This window comes from Marmota flaviventris, chromosome 9 (genome assembly GCF_047511675.1).
Source record: "Marmota flaviventris isolate mMarFla1 chromosome 9, mMarFla1.hap1, whole genome shotgun sequence".
Lineage (NCBI taxonomy): Eukaryota > Metazoa > Chordata > Mammalia > Rodentia > Sciuridae > Marmota > Marmota flaviventris.
The window spans coordinates 54,366,534-54,386,321 of NC_092506.1; the positions used below are offsets into that span (position 1 = coordinate 54,366,534).

The window sequence follows — 19,788 nt, forward strand, 5'->3', positions numbered from 1 at the left end:
GACTTTATTTTACACTTGGCTCATATGGCAATGGTTTACTACTGCAAGTCACTGAAGTACCATGATCACAGCTGGGCTTGTATGAATTCCTCTTTTGTCCTTCAGACCTTGTAGGGTAGTGTGCGTGGACCTGGATGGTGCTTGTGGGCTATACCTGTGGCTCCAGGATGAGAGAAGAACTCCTGCCTGAAATAGCTTAAAGCTGGAAGGGCCCTGGGAATAAATTTGAGTTGAAAAATCTCCAGGGAGCCAAAAACATGTACACACAGTTAAGGAGTAGAAAACAGGGTCCTTAGTAAGGAGATGAACTAAGAGCCATATAAGGGACTTGGAACAGCAACTTGGGAACAAGTAGCACGTGCCTGAGAATTTTATAGGTCAACACCTTCAATTTGTGGGTTGGTGTGTGGATTGTGGGCCAGAACAGACAGAACTTCAAGAACAGTTTTCTAGCAACAGTGTATCATATAATCTTCATGATGGCAAGCAGAATTTGGAGAATTGAAGTAGTACTGGGAGAACTGAAGTAGGACTGGCTAAGACAAAGAAGATTGAACTAGGGTGATGAGTAGGAACAGAAAAGAGGAGAGAAATAAGACATTAAAAGAAAATCAACACAAATTGAAACTAAGTACAAGTGTTAGGTGAGAGAGAAAAAGGTGACTGGGAAAATGCTATAAGGTAAAATAAAGTTTAGAATTGTTGGTTTTGTAGATTGGGGGAAAAAATGATGTGTTTTTTGGAATAGTCTATTCAAAATTTTATGCTTTAGTTTTTCTGAAAATAATTTTGAAAAATGGGGAGTCTCCCTAGATATTTTTAGTTTATACCTTAAAATTTTTAATAGACTTTAGAATAGGCAACCCCCAAATTTAAAAATCAACAAAATGAACATACTGAAAGAGAAAATAAAGTATTACTAATATGAAACAAGAATATGAAATGCTAAAAAAATAACCATATTCTCTTTTAGCACACTTTCATGTAAAGAGAATATATAGATATCAGATTTTTAAAGTAGGAAAGAATTTAAAAAACATATAATGGGAGGAATGAATTGAAATAATAAATTTACATGGTTGAAACAAGTCCAAATATAGAAATGATTACAAGTAAATGGACAAAAATATCTGTTTAAAGATATATTGTCAAATTGAATATTTAAAAATCTGGCTATTTACAAGAAACATGTTTGAAACATAAAGGCATGGAATGTTGAAAGACAGAATGTAGCTGAATATAGCTGAATTAATATTAAGTACATTTGACAAATCATCATTGAGAAATCTTACTTTATAATAATTATGAAAGTCCAACTGATTATTATCATTCCATACTTAAAGTTTGTCTTCAACCATAAATACAGTTAATATCATTAAATCCTTAACAATATATTCAGATGTACTCAACAATGTATTCAGATGCTTAACAATCCACCTACACATCAGATTAATTTAGAATTTCCCCATAGCTGTGCATACACTTGAACTTGTCATTTTAGTTAAAAAGCAATCCAAACTTCTTACTCAAATTTTGTTTTAACAGTGTGAACTAGGATAAAAAACAATACTTGCCTAATTAAGCAGGAGCCATTTGAACATGTATTCATGTATTTCTTGGCATATTAAATGGGATATTATGTTCAATAAAGTTTAGTTAATACAAAATGGTCAGTTTGGGTCTGATATAGTCATATCTGTGATTAAAAAAAATACAGTTAGACAATTATAATCAAAATGATCACATTATATGTAAATATTCCAAACAATAGCTTTCAAATCAAGTATCTGTATTCTTAGACATACTTCTTAACTACACAGTGGAATTTAGATTTTGTTTTTACCTAGGCATTTTTATAGACTTATCATTAGCACTGGACCCACTAACCTTTGGGCAACTTCTTTCATTTTTTTCAACCCCCTATCAGTTTCAAAGAAAAGGGGTCTTTAGCTTTTCAGGAAATTGCTCTATATAGTGTCCTTGGCACAATCATACTGCATTGTTCTTTCAAGACAATATTTCCACTTTAAACTTTGACATATTATTACTGATATTATTCAAAAGGTGTGAGCCATGGCAGGATTGGGAGTGTGATTCCTTGGACATCGGAAGGTTTGTGTTTATTCATCATTGTAATTTTCCCATGTGACTATCATTTATTTGGGAGTATATAATACTAAAAGACATAGGAATCTTTTCAATCATCTAAGCTATTTATAACACCAAAATTCATTGTCTATATTAGGGAAATACACATTCTTCAATGAGGCCTACCAATGTATTAGAAATGATGAAAGAATGGAAAAATAACCCAGAAACCGATGAAGATGATGAGACAGCTGAGAAGAATAACTCATCTCTTCAAGAAAAGCTGGAAAGTTCCCAGCTCAGGGAAAATATCCAGGATGTCAATAATACTTCAGATGTAAAGAATCAAAAACAGGTAGGAAAAACTAGCAAAACAAGTAATAGAACAATTGTTTCATTTCTCCAAACTATAAAATACTCTTAGAATTCTGGGAACATTTTTGTATTTTTCAATGTCTTTTACATTTTTTTTTGTTTTTTTAGATATACATGGCAGTAGAGTGTATTTTGACATATTATACATACATACTAATTCTAATTAGGATCTCATTCTTGTGGTTGTATATAATGTAGTTTCACTGGTCATGTATCATATATGAACATAGGAAAGTTATGTCTAATTCATTCTACTGTCTTTCGTATTCCCATCCCCCCATCCCTTCCCTTCATTGCCTTTTGTCTAATTCAATGAACTTCTATTCTCTACTGCCTCCCCTATTGTGTTATCATCTGCATAACAGAAAGAAGATTTGGCCTTTGGTTTTGTAGCATTGACTTATTTCACTCACATGATAGTTTCCAGTAATATCCATTTAGTGGAAAATGACATAATTTCATTCTTCTTTATGGCTGAGTAATAGTACATTTTGTATATATACCATATTATCCATTCATCTGCTGAAGAACACCTAGGTTGGTTCCATTGTATAAGGTAACTGTATCTTTGTGAATTGTGCTGCTATAAACATTGATGTGTCTGTGTCACTATAGTATGCTGTTACTGAGGAGTGAGATAACTGGGTCAAATGGTCAAAGTTTTCTGAGAAATCTCTATTCTGCTTTCCATAGTGGTTACAACAATTTGCAGTCCTACCAGCAATGTATGAGTGTACCTTTCCCCCCTCACCCTTGTCAACATTTACTGTTACTTTATTCTTGAAAATTGCCATTCTGACTAGAGTGAGATGAAATCTCAGTGTAGTTTTATTGCATTTCTCTAATTGCTAGAGACGGTGAACATTTTCATATATTTCTTCTTTTGTGAAGTGTCTGTTCAGTTCCTTTGCCCATTTATTGATTGAGTTATTTGTATTTTTGGTGCTAAATTTTTTGAGTTCTTTATATAACCTAGAAATTATTTCTCTGTCTGTGGTACAGTTGGCAAAGATTTGCTTCCATTCTGTAGGTTCTCTCTTACCATTCTTGATTGATTGTTTCCTTTGCTCTGAAGAAGTTTTCAAATTTGATACCATCTCATTTATTGATTATTGATTTTACTTCTTGTGCTTTAGGATCTTGATCTTGTTAAGGATATCAGTTTCTACATTTTCTTCTAGTATGTTTGGGGTTTCTGGTATAACTTCTAGGTCTTTGATCCACTTTGAATTGAGTTTTGTGCATGCTGAGAAGGATTAATTTCATTCCACTACATACGGATTGCCAGTTTTCCATGCACCATTTGTTGAAGAGGCTTTTTCTCCAATGTCTGTTTTTGGCCCCTTTATCAAGTATGAGGTAACTGTATCTTTGTGGGTTTGTCTCTCTTCTATTTTGTTCTATTGGTCTTATTGCCTGCTTTGGTGCCAATACCATGCTTTTTCTGTTACTAAAGCTCTGTAGTATAATTTAAGGTCTGGGATTGTGATTCACCCTGTTTCACCTTTCTTACTATGGGCTGCTTTGGCAATTCTGGGTTTCTTATTTTTCCAGATGAATTTCATGACTGCTTTTTCCATTTCTATGAAGAACATTATTGGAATGTTGATAGGAATTGCATTGAATCTGTATAGTGCTTTTGGTAGTATGGCCATTTTGATAATATTAATTCTGCCTATCCAAGAACATGGGAGGTCTTTCCATCTTCTAAGTTCCTCCTCTAATTCTTTCTTCAGTGTTCTGTAGTTTTCATTGTAGAGGTCCCTCGCCTCTTTTATTAGATTGATTTACAAGTATTTTATTTTTCTTTTTGGAAGCTATTGTGAATGGGATGGTTTTCCTAGTTTCTTTTTCAGCTTGATTATCATTGCAATATAGGAATACAGTTGATTTCTGGATGTTAATTTTATATTCTGTTACATTGCTGAATTTATGAGTTCTAGAAGGTTTGAATGGAGTTTTTTGGGTCTTCTAACTGTAGGATTATGTTGTCAACAAACAGAGATACTTTGAGCTCTTCTTTTCCTATTTTTATCCCTTTAATTTATTTCTTTTGCCAAATTGCTCTGGCTAGAGTTTCAAGGACTATGTGAAATGGAAGTGGTGAAACAGGGCATCTTTGTACTGTTCTGTTTTTATGGAGAATTCTTTTAATTTTTCTCCATTAGAATAATGTTTGCCTTGGGTTTGTCATAAATAACTTTTACAGTGATGAGGAATGTTCCTTCTATCCCTATTTTTCCTAGTGTTTTAAATGAGTGGAAGCTGTATTTGAATGCTTTTTCTGCATCTATTGATATAATCATGTGATTCTTGTTTTTAAAAATATTTATGTGATGAGTTAATTTATTGATTTCCATATATTGAACCAACCTTGTTTTCCTGGAATGAAATCCACTTGATCATGGTGCACTGTCTTTTAAATTTGTTTTTGTATGTGATTTGCCAATATTTTTATTAAGAATTTTTGCATGTATGTTTATCAATTATATTGGTCTGAAGTTTTATTTCTTTGATATGTCCTTGTCTGGTTTTAGTATGAGAGTGATACTAGCTTCATAGAATGTGTTTGGAAGAGTTCCCTCCTTTTCTATTCCATGGAATAATTTGAAGAGAATTGGTATTAATTCTTCTGTAAAGGTCTGGTAGAACTCTGCTGAGAGTTCATACAATCTGGGGCTTTTCTTTTTGGTAGGCTTTTGATGGCTGCTTCAATTTCTTACTTGAAATTGGTTTGTTTAACTTTTTATACCCTCTTGGTTTGACATGAGTAGGTCGTATGTCTCTAGGAATTTGTTAATATCTTCAAGATTTTCTATTTTATTAGAGTATACATTTTCAAAATAATTTCTGATTATTCTCTGTATTTCAGTAGTATCTGTAGTGATATTTCTTTTTTCATCTCAGATTTTAACAATTTAAGCTTTTTCTCTTTTTCTTTTGGTTAGTTTGGTTAATGGTAAATTTATCAATTTTGTTAATTTTTTTCAAAGAACCAACTTTTTGTATCATTAATTTTTAAAATATTTTTAATTGTAGATGTATACAAACCTTTATTTTTTTATTTTTATTTAGTGCTGAGGATTGATTTCAGTGCCTCACACGAGCTAGGCAAGCGCCCTACCACTGAGCTACAACCCCAGCTGCTGTATCATTGATTTAAAAAATTTTTTTAAAATCTTGATTTCATTGATTTTGGCTCTGGTTTTAATTATTTCCTGTGTTCTATTGATTTTGGATTGGTTTATTCCTCTTTGTATAGGATCTTGAGATGTAATGTTAGGTTATTTTTTAGGTATTTTTCTGTTTTTTTAATGAATGAGCTCAATATAATGAACTTTCCTCTTAGAACCACATTCATAGTATCCCAGAGATTTTGATAAGTTATATCTCTATTCTAATTTTGTTCTAAGTATTTTTTTAATTTTATTTTTTAAATTATATTTTTATTTTATTTTTAAAAAATTTTTATTTTATTTTTTATTCACTCCTGATTTCTTCTGCTGTCTTTATTCAATGGTGAATTTTTTGGTCTCCACGTGTTAGAGTAGTTTTTATTTTTTGCCTTATTGTAGATTTTTAATTTCATTCCATTATGATCTGATAGAATGCAGGGTATTGTCCTGCTAAGAATTGCTTTGTGGCCTGTGATGTGATCTAATTTAGAAAATATTCCATGTGTTGCTGAAAAGAAATGGTTTTCATTCATTGATGGATGAAATACTCTAAGTAAGTCTATTAAGTCTAAATTATTAATTGTATTTTTAAGTCCTGTAACTTCCTTATTAAGTTTTTGTTTAGAAGATCTATTTAGTGATGAAAGAGGCATGTTAAAGTCACCCAGTATTATTGTGTTGAGGTCTGATTCTGAATTTTGAGAAGGGTTTGTTTGATGTATATAGGTGCTCCATTGTTTGGAGAATAAATATTTATGATTGCTATTTCCTATTGTTGTATTATTCCCTTAAGCAGTATGAAATGATCTTCTTGGTTTCTTCTGATTAATTTTGGCTTGAAGTCTACTTTATCTGATATGAGGATAGGATAGAAACCTTTGCTTATTTACTAGATCCATGTGAGAGACATGTTTTTTTTCCCCATCCTTTTATCTTCAATCTGTGGATGCCTTTTCTTATGAGGTGAGTCTCTTGAAGACAGCATATTGTTGGGTCTTGTTTTTTAATCCAGTATGCCAGTCTATGTCTGTGTATGTGTGTGTGGGTGGGTGTGTGTGTACACGTACCAGGGATTGAACTCAGGGGCACTCGACCACTGAGCCACATCCCCAGCCCTATTTTGTATTTTATTTAGAGACAGGGTCTCACAGAGTTGCTTAATTTTTCCTAAGGCTGGCTTTGAACTTGCAATCCTCTTGCTTAGCATTCTGAGCTGCTGGGATTACAGGTGTTGCACCAGTGTGCCCAGCAGCCTATGTCTTTTGATTGATGAGTTTAGTTCATTAACATTCAGTGTTATTATTAAGAGATGATTTTTATTTCCTGTCATTTGGATTTATTTTTAGTTTTTACATTGAATTGATTTTCCTTTGCTTGACTATTCTTCTAGGGTAGTTTCTCCCTTATGCTGGTTTTAATTCTTATTCTCCATTTCTTCTTCATGAAATACTTTATTGAATATGTATTGTAGACAGGCTTCCTAGTTATGAATTCTTTTAACTTTTGTTTATCATGAAAGGTTTATTATGTCTTCAGTTATGAAGCTTAATTTTGCTGAAAATAGTATTCTTGGCATCCATTTTCTTTTAGAGCTTGGTATTATTCTAAGACCCTCCTTGTATTTCATTGAAAAGATTATACATTCCTTTAGTTTGTACTTCAGAGCCTTCATCTATCCCTATAAAGATTTCTTGAAAGTACTGTTCATGGTCTCTTAAGATCTTTTCTCCACAAATTTATTTTCAAGATTATATACTTTGTCATCATTGCCTGAAACTCTCTATCTTCCAAACAATCTAATCTATTGGTGATACTTTTCACAGAATTTTTATCCTTTATTTTATTTATTTTTATGTGGTGCTCAGGATCAAACCCTGTGCCTCACATATGCCAGACAAATGCTCTATCACTGAGCCCCAGCCCCAGCCACTCCACTGCATTTTTAATTTGTTTTATTGACTTTTTTTCATTTTGAGGATTTCTTGATTTATTCTTCTGCAATCAGGAAACATTCTTCTTCACGATCTCTATCTTCATATTGAAATGATCTTTTACTTCTTGTACTTTCTTTCTGATTTTACTCTTTACATCATCTTTTACCTTATAACACTTCAGATGAACAGGATGAAAAACAGGTAGGAAGAACCAGCAAAACCAGAAAAAAACAATTGTTTATTTCTCCAAACTCTAAAATACTCTCACAATGCTGGAAACAACTTCAACTACTACTACTACTACTACTACTACTCTACTACTTCTTCCTCCTCCTCCCCCACCACCTCCTCCTTTCCCCTCCACCTCCTCCTTCTTCTTCTCTTCCTTTTCTCCTCCTCCTCTTCTTCCTTCTCTGCACTATCTATTTTGTTGTTAGTTTGTCATGAAGGATCTGCATTATATAGCAAATAAAGCTCTTTCTGCCTTTTGGGCTATAATGATTTAGTGATGTGCTCTACATGTTTAAGATCAGTGATTATATATCAGGGATCTGCAAACCTTTTTCTGTAAGGGAACAAATAAAGATTGTGCATTCCTAACTGAAAATTCAGCCATTTCTGATAAGGGCTACTCAACCTGTAGTAAATGTTTTAGGCTTTATGAACCATATTAGTCCATCATAACTACTCAACTCTGATAGAACAGCATGAAGAATACCATACACAACAAATGAATAAGCATGATCATGTTCTACTAATCTTTTGCTTATTTATTTATTTAATTTATTTGTTTTTAACAAAACAGATAGTTTGACAGATTTGGCCAATGTGTCCAAATTAATAAGTTTTTTACTTTTTACAGGTTATAGAATTTGGAATTAGCTTGTATATAACCTAGAAAATTAATGTATCATCTGTTATTCATGTTTAGTTTTATAATAACCAAACTTCTCTGTGTAGATTAATCACACTAATTTTACTTTATTAGATGTGAATACATTTTTATTCCTTTTGATAAATAGAGCTTTACTATTATTTTGATTAATTTTAGATTGTGGTCTACTAACTGGGTATCCTGACAAAGTTTGCCCAAAATGCCACACTCCGGCCCTTTTTTCTTTGTTTGTTTGTGGAAATATTTTTCTGTGTATGCTTATTTTCTGTTTTCATTGTATAAATCTTTCACCTCTTTTGTTAGGTTGATTGCCAAGTATTTTATTTTTTTTGAGGATATTGTGAATGGGGTGGTTTTCCTCATTTCCAGTTCAGAAGATTTGTCGCTGATATACAGGAATGGCTTTGATTTATGCGTGTTGATTTTATATCCTGCTACTTTGCTGAATTCATTTATTAGCTCTAGTAGTTTCTTTGTAGACCCTTTTGGGTCTTCTAGTTATAGGATCATATCATCCGCAAATAGTGATAACTTAAGTTCTTCTTTTCCGATCTTAATGCCTTTAATTTCTTTTGTCTGTCTAATTGCTCTGGCCAGTATTTTGAGAACTATATTGAATAGAAGTGGTGAGAGAGGGCATCTCTGTCTTGTTCCAGATTTTAGAGGGAATGCCTTCAGTTTTTCTCCGTTTAGAATGATGCTAGCCTGAGGCTTAGCATATATAGCTTTTATAATGTTGAGGTAAGTTCCTGTTATCCCTAGTTTTTCTAGTATTTTGAACATAAAGGGATGCTGTACTTTGTCGAATGCTTTTTCTGCGTCTATGGAGATGATCATATGGTTCTTATCCTTAAGTCTATTGATGTGGTGAATAACGTTTATTGATTTCCGTATATTGAACCAGCCTTGCATCCCAGGGATGAATCCTACTTGATCATGGTACACTATCTTTTTGATATGTTTTTGTATCCGATTTGCCAGAATTTTATTGAGGATTTTTGCATCTAAATTCATTAGGGATATTGGTCTGTAGTTTTTTTCTCTAAGGTGTCTTTATCTGGTTTGGGAATCATGGTGATATTGGCCTCATAGAATGAATTTGGAAGTTCTCCCTCTTTTTCTATCTCCTGAAATAGATTGTAGAGTATTGGTATTAGTTCTTCTTTAAAGTTCTTGTAAAACTCTGCTGTATATCCATCCGGTCCTGGGCTTTTCTTGGTTGGTAGTCTTTTGATGGCTTCTTCTATTTCCTCATTTGATATTGGTCTGTTTAGGTTGTTTATATCATCCTGACTCAATCTGGGTAGTTCATAGGTCTTAAAGAATTTATCGATGCCTTCACTATCTTCTATTTTATTAGAGTATAGGGTTTCAAAATAATTTCTAATTATCTTCTGTATTTCTGAATTGTCTGTTGTGATGCTGCCTTTTTCATCCCATAAGCTAGTAATTTGGGTTCTCTCTCTTCTTCTCTTTGTTAGCGTGGCTAGTGGTCTATCAATCTTATTTATTTTTTCAAAGAACCAACTTTTACTTTTGTCAATTTTTTCGATTGTTTCTTTTGTTTCTATTTCATTGATTTCAGCTCTAATTTTTAATTATTTCTTGCCTTCTACTGTATCTGCTACTGATTTGTTTTTTTTCTAAGGCTTCGAGGTGTAGTGTGAGGTCATTTATTTGTTGGCTTTTCCTTCTTTTAAGGAATGAACTCCATGAAATGAATTTTCCTCTTAGTACTGCTTTCATAGTGTCCCAGAGATTTCGATATGTTGTGTCTGAGTTTTCATTTACCTCTAAGAATTTTTTAATTTCCTCTTTGATGTCTTCTTTAACCCTTTGTTCATTCAGTAGAATATTGTTTAATCTCCATGTGATGTAGGATTTTTCCTTTCTCATTTTGTTATTGATTTCCAATTTCATTCCATTATGATCAGATAAAATGCATGGTAGTGTCTCTACTCCTTTGTAATTGCTAAGATTTGCCCTGTGACATAATATATGGTCTATTTTTGAGAAGGATCCATGTGCTGCTGAGAAGAAAGTGTATTCGCTTGATGTTGGGTGGTATATTCTGTACATATCAATTAAGTCTAAATTATTAATTGTATTATTGAGCTCTATGGTTTCTTTATTCCACTTTTGTTTGGAGGATCTGTCCAGTGGTGAGAGAGGTGTGTTAAAATCTCCCATGATTATTGTGTTGTGGTCTATTTGACTCTTGAACTTGAGAAGAGTTTGTTTGATGAACGTAGCTGCACCATTGTTTGGGGCATATATATTAATGATCGTCAAGTCTTGTTGGTGTATGGTTCCCTTGAGCAGTATGTAGTGTCCTTGTTTATCCCTTTTGATTAACTTTGGCTTGAAGTCTATTTTATTTGATACAAGTATGGACACCCCTGCTTGCTTCCGGGGTCCGTATGAGTGATATGATTTTTCCCAATCTTTCACCTTCAGTCTGTGTATGTCTTTTCCTATCAGATGAGTCTCCTGTAGGCAGCATATTGTTGGATGTTTGTTTTAATCCATTCTACTAGCCTATGTCTTTTGATTGGTGCATTTAAGCCATTAACATTTAGGGTTACTATTGAGATATGGTTTGTATTTCCAGCCATATTTGATTATGTATGTTACTTAACATGATTTGTTTTTCCTCTATGATTAGTTTTTCCTTTACTGTACTACCTACCGATGTTGGTTTTCGTTGTTATTTTTCATTTCCTCTTCCTGTAATGTTTTGCCAAGGATGTTTTGAAGAGCTGGTTTTCTAGCTGCAAATTCTTTTAACTTTTGTTTATCGTGGAAGATTTTTATTTCATCTTCAATCCTGAAGCTTAATTTCGCTGGATACATGATTCTTGGTTGGAACCCTTTTTCTTTCAGTGTTTGGAATATGTGTTCCAGGATCTTCTAGCTTTCAGAGTCTGTGTTGAAAGATCAGCAGTTATCCTGATTGGTTTACCCCTAAATGTAATCTGCTTCCTCTCTCTTGTGGCTTTTAAGATTCTCTCCTTATTCTGTATGTTGGGCATCTTCATTATTATGTGTCTTGGTGTGGATCTCTTATGATTTTGTACATTCGGTGTCCTGTAGGCTTCTAGTATTTGGATTTCTTTTTCGTTCTTTAAGTCTGGGAAGTTTTCTAGTATTATTTCATTGAATAGATTGCTCATTCCCTTGGTTTGGACCTCTATACCCTCTTGTATCCCAATAACTCTTAGGTTTGGTTTCTTTATGTTATCCCATAATTCTTGGATGTTCTGCTCATGATTTCTTAACATTCTCGCTGAGCTGTCTATGTTCTTTTCAAGTTGAAAAACTTTGTCTTCATTGTCTGAAGTTCTATCTTCTAAGTGTTCTACTCTGCTGGTAATACTCTCATTTGAGTTTTTAATTTGGTTTATTGTTTCCTGCATTTCCAGGATTTCTGTTTGTTTTTTATATCCTCTATCTCCCTATAGAGTTGATCTTTTGCTTCTTGGATTTGTTTATGTAATTCATTGTCAAAGTGATTTTTCATTGTCTGAATTTGCTGTATAATGTCTTCCTTGAGACTCCAGATCATCTGAAGCATGTATATCCTGAACTCTTTTTCTGACATTCCATCAGCTGCAGATATTACCTCATCTAATGTTGAATTGACCTGTATTGTTTGTGGTCCTTTCTTTCCTTGTCTTTTCATACTGCTCATGATTCTTTCTAGCTTTGTGAAACTGTTGTGTTAATATTTTTCCCCTTATATATTTGTATTGTTCTTGTATAGCTCCAAAATCCCTCTTTTGCGGAGAAAGACAATGTTAACAGTTCCCAATATCAACAGTACATTATCTAAGCACAAGTTTTCATTATTAATACATTTATAGTTAGATTCTAAGTCTATAGATATTGGTTTTAATTATTACTTAAGAATATATTCATTAGTTTCATAAAAGGCATACCATATCTGGTGGCATATAGAAAACATAATTTCAGACGAAGGATGTTATACTTAGAGGGAAAGGAGTGAGGGTATGAGGTTAAACTAACTTAACACCTTTGGAAAACTCTAACCAATAGACTGGTAATTTATGGAAGAATGTATAGACTCAACCTCCTATCTGTATTTAGATAGTTACCCAATGTATAGATAGCAATAGTTAGGAGACTGAAAGTGGGATAGAGAGAATACGAATGAAAAAAAGAAAAAAAATAACAAGAAAGAAAAGAGAAATAAGAGAAGGAAAAGGAAAGTAAGATAGAAATAAAAAAAAATGAGGGGAAGGTGGGGTATATGCAATTCCTCTATATATATTACTTTGGTAATTCGGTTGTTCATGCACAGTTCTTGGTTTCACATATGTTGAAGTTGTGGAAGAGAGAGAAGAAAAGAGAGAAAGAAAGAGAAAAAAGAAAAAAAAAGACTCTCAGAACACTGTTTTCCTTGCTTCCAGTAGTGGCATTGTCCATTCCTAGCTTGAGCCTCTGTATTCAGGGTGGTGGGTATAGCCAGTGTGAAAGGAAATGAGCTTCCACCTGTATCTTCCCTACTCCAGTCTCTGAGGTAGAAACCAGGTGCCTGTACAGTTGTTGTTTTGCATTGATAGCTACAACCCCCAAAAGCTTGTGGGAAATATTTTGAGTTATCGCAGCTAAGGGTGGGGGAGTTGGAAACTAGGTACCTGGATCAGCCGCAGAACCGTGCTGGTAGCCACACCCCCTTTGATGGGTTTTAAGGGTTGATGGGCTTCCTCCGGACTAGCACAAGGGGCGGGGCCGGGCTTCCTCTTCCGGTCTGGCTTGGCGCGCGCTGGGCGGCTTCCTCCTCCGGTCTCTGTATGCTATTTTATAAGTATATTATTTTGTTAATTGTAGTGAAGTTACATTTATGTGAATAAATTACTTCTGTTCTTTCAAACCTTTATCAGCAATAAATTTTTGTACATTTATTTTATAAAAAATTTTAGAATGAGTGATATCACCAAGATGGCTGACTAGGAGATATCAGCCTTCCCCTAGCCTGATAGATCAACTAGCAACTATCCACAGAAACTAACCCCTTGGTGAGAGCCCCATGTCGAAATAAGATGGAGTCACCTGTGTGTTCTGCAGAACTGAGTAAAAAATCTGCATTGATAGAGTAGAAAAAAATAGTCTTGCTTGAACTATATCTTCCTTCAACCCTTCCCAAGGAAACACAATGCCACACAGAGAGAAATCCCCCAGGTCCACAGCTCCTACAAAGGGAAAAATAGAATAGGAGTAGCAGACACTAGGCTTTGCTAGCAGTCTGAAACACTCCTGAGAAGCTCAGTGTGTTCTTAGCTCAGGGAACCTTTTGGGAAACTGAACAGCTAGAACAAGCAGGGCCAGATATAAACAAAGAGAGAAGGAGGGCCCACAGATACCATCACACTGTTTTTTAGTAAAAGCACAGTACACCTGTCAGCAGTGACACTCAATCAGAGATACCAGTTAATAATATAACCCATCAGCAAAGTCATTCTGGTCTCTCCTAAAGGGAGTGCTATGTGGCTTGACTCCCCAAATGGCCAACCTCTAGGCATAGCCTTACTCAATAATCCAAGGCTACTCAGGAAGGGAAAAGACCCACAGCAAATCCCCAAATCTACAGGCCTCACTTGGGAGTTTACAGAGTGCTTCCAGTGGCCACAAAGATAACCTTCAGACTCTGCCAAGAGTGGAATAAGAGCAAAGCTGAAAATAACAAAAAACCAGGTACCAGTTTTGCCACCCATGGGAGTTTAAACAGCACTTTTTGCAGCTTTAAGGACACTTCAGATCCCACCCAGAGAGGGATATTACCAAGGCTGTGAATTAGAACCACTAACAGGCACTGGTTCTGCCACATCTGGGAGTTTAAACAGTACTCATTGGTACTGCAAAGACCACCTACAGACCCCACCCAGGGAGGAACAAGAACAGTGCAATGCAAAGAAACACACACTGTACACACTGTAGCCCTACTGGATTAGTGGCAATTGCAGGGTCCGCCCAGAAGCTCAGCCTAACTGCAGAATATAGCCGGTGGTCTTGCCTGATAGAACAAAGCCAGCTGCCACACCTGAATTCAGAGCAAAGGCAGAAGCCTAGCCACCTAGAGAACCTGAAATCAAGCTCTGCTGGCCCAAGGACTTTACTAGTTGGTCTAGACAAAGTCATAGGCTAGTATAAACAGTGAAGGTCTATCATTTCTTAAGATAGTTTCCTCTGAATATGCTTAAACATCAATGTAAGGACATAAGAGTTACAAAAGTTCAACAATGGACCCCAGAGAAAGGGATATTTACAAAGTGTCAGAAAAAAAATTTCAGGATAATTTTTTTAAAATTTAGTGTACTCCAAGAACATACAGATAAAATAAATAAATAAATAAATAAATAAATAAATAAATAAATAAATAAATCTTGGAAAATTACATGAACAAAATGAAAAGTTTGACAAAAAAGTAGAAATTTTTTTAAATCCCAAGATTAATAATACTGGGCTGGGGTTGTGGCTCAGCAGTAGCACACTTGCCTAGCATGTGTGAGGCACTGGGTTTGATTCTCAGCACTGCATATAAATGAATAAAATAAAGGTCTATCAACAACTTTAAAAAAATCTTAAAAAAAGATTAATAATACAATGACTAAACTGAAAAATGCAATAGAAAGCTTCAATAACTAGCTTGATTCAATAACTAGCTTCCCAAGTGGAAGGATCAGTGAGCTTGAAGACAGAATATTTGAAATTATCCAAACAGAGGAGAGGAAAAAAAGAATAAAGAAAGCTGATATAAATTACAGGACACCATCAAGAGACCTAACCTATGCACAATAGGAGTTAAAGAATGTACATTAAAGATGATAAAAGGCCAAAATATTGGATACAAATACCCCTAATCTGAAAAAGAAGCCACCCTAGGTAGAGGAAATAGAAATATCATCAATCAAATACAACCCAAAGGGGAGTTCAGCATGGCACACAATAAACTATCAAAAATTGAATACAAAGAAAAATTCTAAGAGCATCAACTGAAAGAGAGAAGAAATGGAGTTGGGCATAATGGCACACTCCTATAATCCCAGTGACTCAAGTGGCTGAGACAGGAGGATCCCAAGTCAGAGGTAAGCTTCAGCAACTTATCAAGGCCCTAACCAACTTAGTGAGACCCTGTCTCAAAATTTTAAAAGATATAAAAGTAAAAAGGGCTGGGGATTTAACTCTGTAGTAAAGGACTCCTGATTTTAATCCCTGATACTGAAAGAGAGAGAGAAGAAATGCATTTTTTATACAATGATGACTAGCATCAGACTTCTCAGCTGAAGGCCAGGAGAAGTTGGATGATATAGTTAAAGTGCTAAATGAAAAACAAAACAAAAAATCCTGCCAACCAAGAATATTGTACCTGGCAAAGCTGCATTTTAGAAATGAAGGAGAGAAAAACCAGGCAAATACACATCAAAGAAAGAAAACTTCAGACCAACATCTCTAATGAACATAGATGCAAAAATTCTCAATAAAATTCTGGCAAATTGAATACAAAAACATATCAAAAAGATTGTGCAACATGATCAAGTGGGATTCATCCCAGAGATGCAAGTTTAGGTCATCATACTGAAATCAATAAATGTAATTCAACACATCAATAAGCTCAAAGATAAGAATCATATGATCATCTCAACAGATGCAGAAAAAGCATTTGACAAAATACAGCACCCTTTCATGTTCAAAACACTAGAAAAACTAGGGTTAACAGGAACATATCTCAACATCATAAAGGCTCTCTACACTAAGCCTCAGGCCAACATCATTCAAAATGGAGAAATTTTAAAGGCATTCCCTCTAAAAACTGGAACAAGACAGGGATGCCCTCTTTCACAACTTCTATTTAACATAGTTCTTGAAATACTGGTCAGAGAAATTAAAAAGGTGAAAGAAATTAAAGGGATATATAGGAAAATAAGAACATAGCACTATTTGGTGATGATATGGATGATATGATTCTATAACTAGAAGACCCAAAAAGCTCCACCAGAAAACTTCTAGAACTAGTAAATGAATTCAGCAAAGTAGCAGGATATAAAATCAACACCCACAAATCAAAGGCATTTCTGTATATCAGTGACAAATCCTCTGAGAAGGAAATGAGGAAAACTACCCCATTTACAATTGCCTAAAAAAAAAAATACTTTGGAATCAACTTAACAAAAGAGGTGAAAGATCTATACAATGAAAACTACAGGACCCTAAAGAAAGAAATCAAAGAAGACCATAGAAGATGGAAAGATCTACCTTGCTCTTGGATGGGCAAAATTAATATTATCAAAATGGCCGTACTAACCAAAGCACTATACAGATTTAATGCAATTCTGATCAAAATCCCAATGGCATTTCTCATAGAAACAGAAAAGGCAATCATGAAATTCATCTGGAAAAATAAGAGACCCAGAATAGCTAAAGCAATCCTTAGCAGGAAGATTGAGCAGGTGGCATCACTATACCAGACCTTAAACTATACTACAGAGCGATAGTAACAAAAACAGCATGGTATTAACACCAAAACAGACTGATAGATCAATGGTACAGAACAGAGGACACAGAGACTAACCCACAAAATTATAATTATCTTATATTAGACAAAGGTACATTGGAGAAAAGATAGCCTCTTCAACAAATGGTGCTGGGAAAACTGGAAATCCATATGCAACAAAATGAAATTAAACCTCTATCTCTTGCCATGCACAAAACTCAAAGTGGATCAAAGATCTAGAAATTAAACCAGAGACACTGCACCTATTAGAAGAAATAGTAGGACCAAATCTCCATCATTTCAGATTAGATCCTGACTTCCTTAATAAGACTACTATAGCACAAGAATTAAGATCAAGAATCAATAGATGGGATGGATTCAAACTAAAAAGTTTCTTCTCAGCAAAAGAAAAATCTATGAGTTAAATAGATAGCCTACATCCTGGGAGCAAATTTTTACCCCTCACACATCAGATAGAGCACTAATCTCTAGGGTATATAAAGAACTCAAAAAGCTAAGCACCAAAAAAACAAATAACCCAATCAATAAATGGGCCAAGGCCCTGAACAGACACTTCTCAGAAGAGGATATACAATCAATCAACAAATATATGAAAAAATGTTCATCATAACTAGCAATTAGAGAAATGCAAATCAAAACTACTCTAAGATATCATCTCACTCCAGTCAGAATGGCAGCTATTACACAGACAAAAACAATAAGTGTTGGTGAGTTTGTGGGGGAAAAAGTTCACTCATACATTGCTGATGGGACTGCAAATTGGTGCAGCCAATATGGAAAGCAGTATGGAGATCCCTTGGAAAACTGGGAATGGAACCACCATTTGACCCAGCTATCCCTCTCCTTGGTCTATACGCAAAGGACTTAAAAACATCCTACTACAGGGACACAGCCTCATTAATGTTTATAGCAGCACAATTCACAATAGCTAAACTGTGGAACCAACCTAGATGCTTTTCAATAGATGAATGGATTAAAAAAATGTGGCATATATACCCAATGGAATTTTACTCAGCAATAAAAGAGAATCAAATCATGGCATTTGCAGGTAAATGGATGGCATTGGGGAAGATAGTGCTAAGTGAAGTTAGCCAATCCCCAAAAAACAAATGCTGAATGTTTCTCTGATATAAGGGGGGTGATTCATAGTGGGGTAGGGAGGGGGAGCATGGGAGGAACAGAGGAACTCTAGATAGGGCAGAGGAGTGGGAGGGGAAGAGAGGGGGCAGGGGATTAGTAAGGATGGTGGAATGTGATGAACATCATTATCCAAAGTACATCTATGAAGACATGAATTGGTGTGAATATACTTTATATACAGAGATATGAAAAAATTGTGTTGTATATGTGTAATAAGAATTGTAATGCATTCTGCTGTTATTTATTTTTTAAAAATCAATTTAAAAAGAAATGAAGGAGAGAAAGAATTTCCCAGTCAAACAAAAGCAGTGGGATTTCATTAACATTAGTCATGTCTTACAAGAAATGCTAAAGAGAGTTTTTCAAATGAGTGAACATTAGTGTGTAACATAAAAATATCTGAAGATATAAAATCAAAGGTAAAAGTAGCTTTCAGACAAAATTTTAAAAACTCAATATCATGATCTTGGGGGATAAATGAGAAATTAAAAGAAAAAACAAAAATTATAAGAACTATAATAACATTAATGGATAGTAAATATTAAAAAAACATAAATGCAAATATCAAAAATGGAGTGGAGCTAGGCAGTGACCCCTGACCCCTCCACAGCATAGAAAGGAGGCAGTGAATGAACAGCTGACTGGAGAGATGAGTGACAAAAGAAATGTTCTAAGATCCACTATTGGAGAGTCTGAGACCTGGAGAGACTTGAAGTTTGGTTACCAGAACAGAAAATAAAGACAGAGTTTCTTAATTCAAAACGTGGTTCATGGTGGGGTGAGGAGTAAGGGGCAACAGAGAGAGAAGCGGGGAGAGGAAAAGCACATAGGCTCACTTCTTTAACAATAGCTGGAAAGAAAAGCGCACCAAAGTAAAACAAAACAGGAACAGCAGGGTCACTAAAGGAGGTCATGCAATTTATCTCAAATTGTAAACAGAAAGCTCTAGATAGGGCAAAGAGGAGGGAAGGGAAGGGAGGGGGCAAGGAGGTAATAAAAAATATGGTGGAATGAGATAGACTTCATTACCCTAAGTATGTGTATGAAGACAAGAATGGTGTGAATATACTTTGTATACAACCAGAGATATGAAAAATTGTGCTCTATATGTGTAATATGAATTATAATGTATTCTGCTGTCATATATTAAAAAATTTAAAAAAGGAAGGAAGGAAGGAGGGAGGGAGGGAGGAAGGAAGGAAGGAAGGAAGGAAGGAAGGAAGGAAAGAAAGAAATCAATCCATGCTGGGCAGGGCAGCCATTTTGTGGAGTATACAGCTAGCCAGCCTCCCTAGAAGAAATTAAATCAACACCACATCTCCCACCTTCAGAGAGCAACAAATAAAACCAGAGGGAGTACCTCTGAGATGGAATGTCTCAATAATGTATCCAGGAGGCACTTGTAGAAGGATCCCTACTAGCTGAAAGTTGCTAAAATATCTTCCCTCTCTCCAGAAACAAGAGGAGTGGGGTGGAGGAGACCTAAGAGCTAAACACACCCAGAAAGTGCTAGCTTAACATAACACTCTCTATAAACCTCCATGGGAGCTTGGGTAGGGATGGGAGCAATGCCCATATTCATGGCTGTGGGAAGTGATAACTCAGACACACGTGGGAAGGCAGTCTCTGTCCAGGGCAGTGAAGGGG

At 34.9% G+C, this 19,788-nt stretch overlaps 1 protein-coding gene across 2 annotated transcripts in view; it reads left to right on the forward strand.

Moving 5' to 3' along the window:
- The window catches only part of Stk33 (serine/threonine kinase 33), a 77,849-nt gene that overhangs the window by 44,327 nt on the left and 13,734 nt on the right, over positions 1-19,788 (forward strand). The window contains exon 11 of one of the 2 annotated variants that reach the window (XM_027942410.1): positions 6,889-6,896. In XM_027942410.1, the coding sequence (XP_027798211.1) occupies positions 6,889-6,896 (8 nt within the window). Of the gene's footprint in view, positions 1-2,245; positions 2,444-6,888; positions 6,897-19,788 lie in introns of both variants that reach the window. The other variant, XM_027942409.1, reaches the window with a different exon arrangement.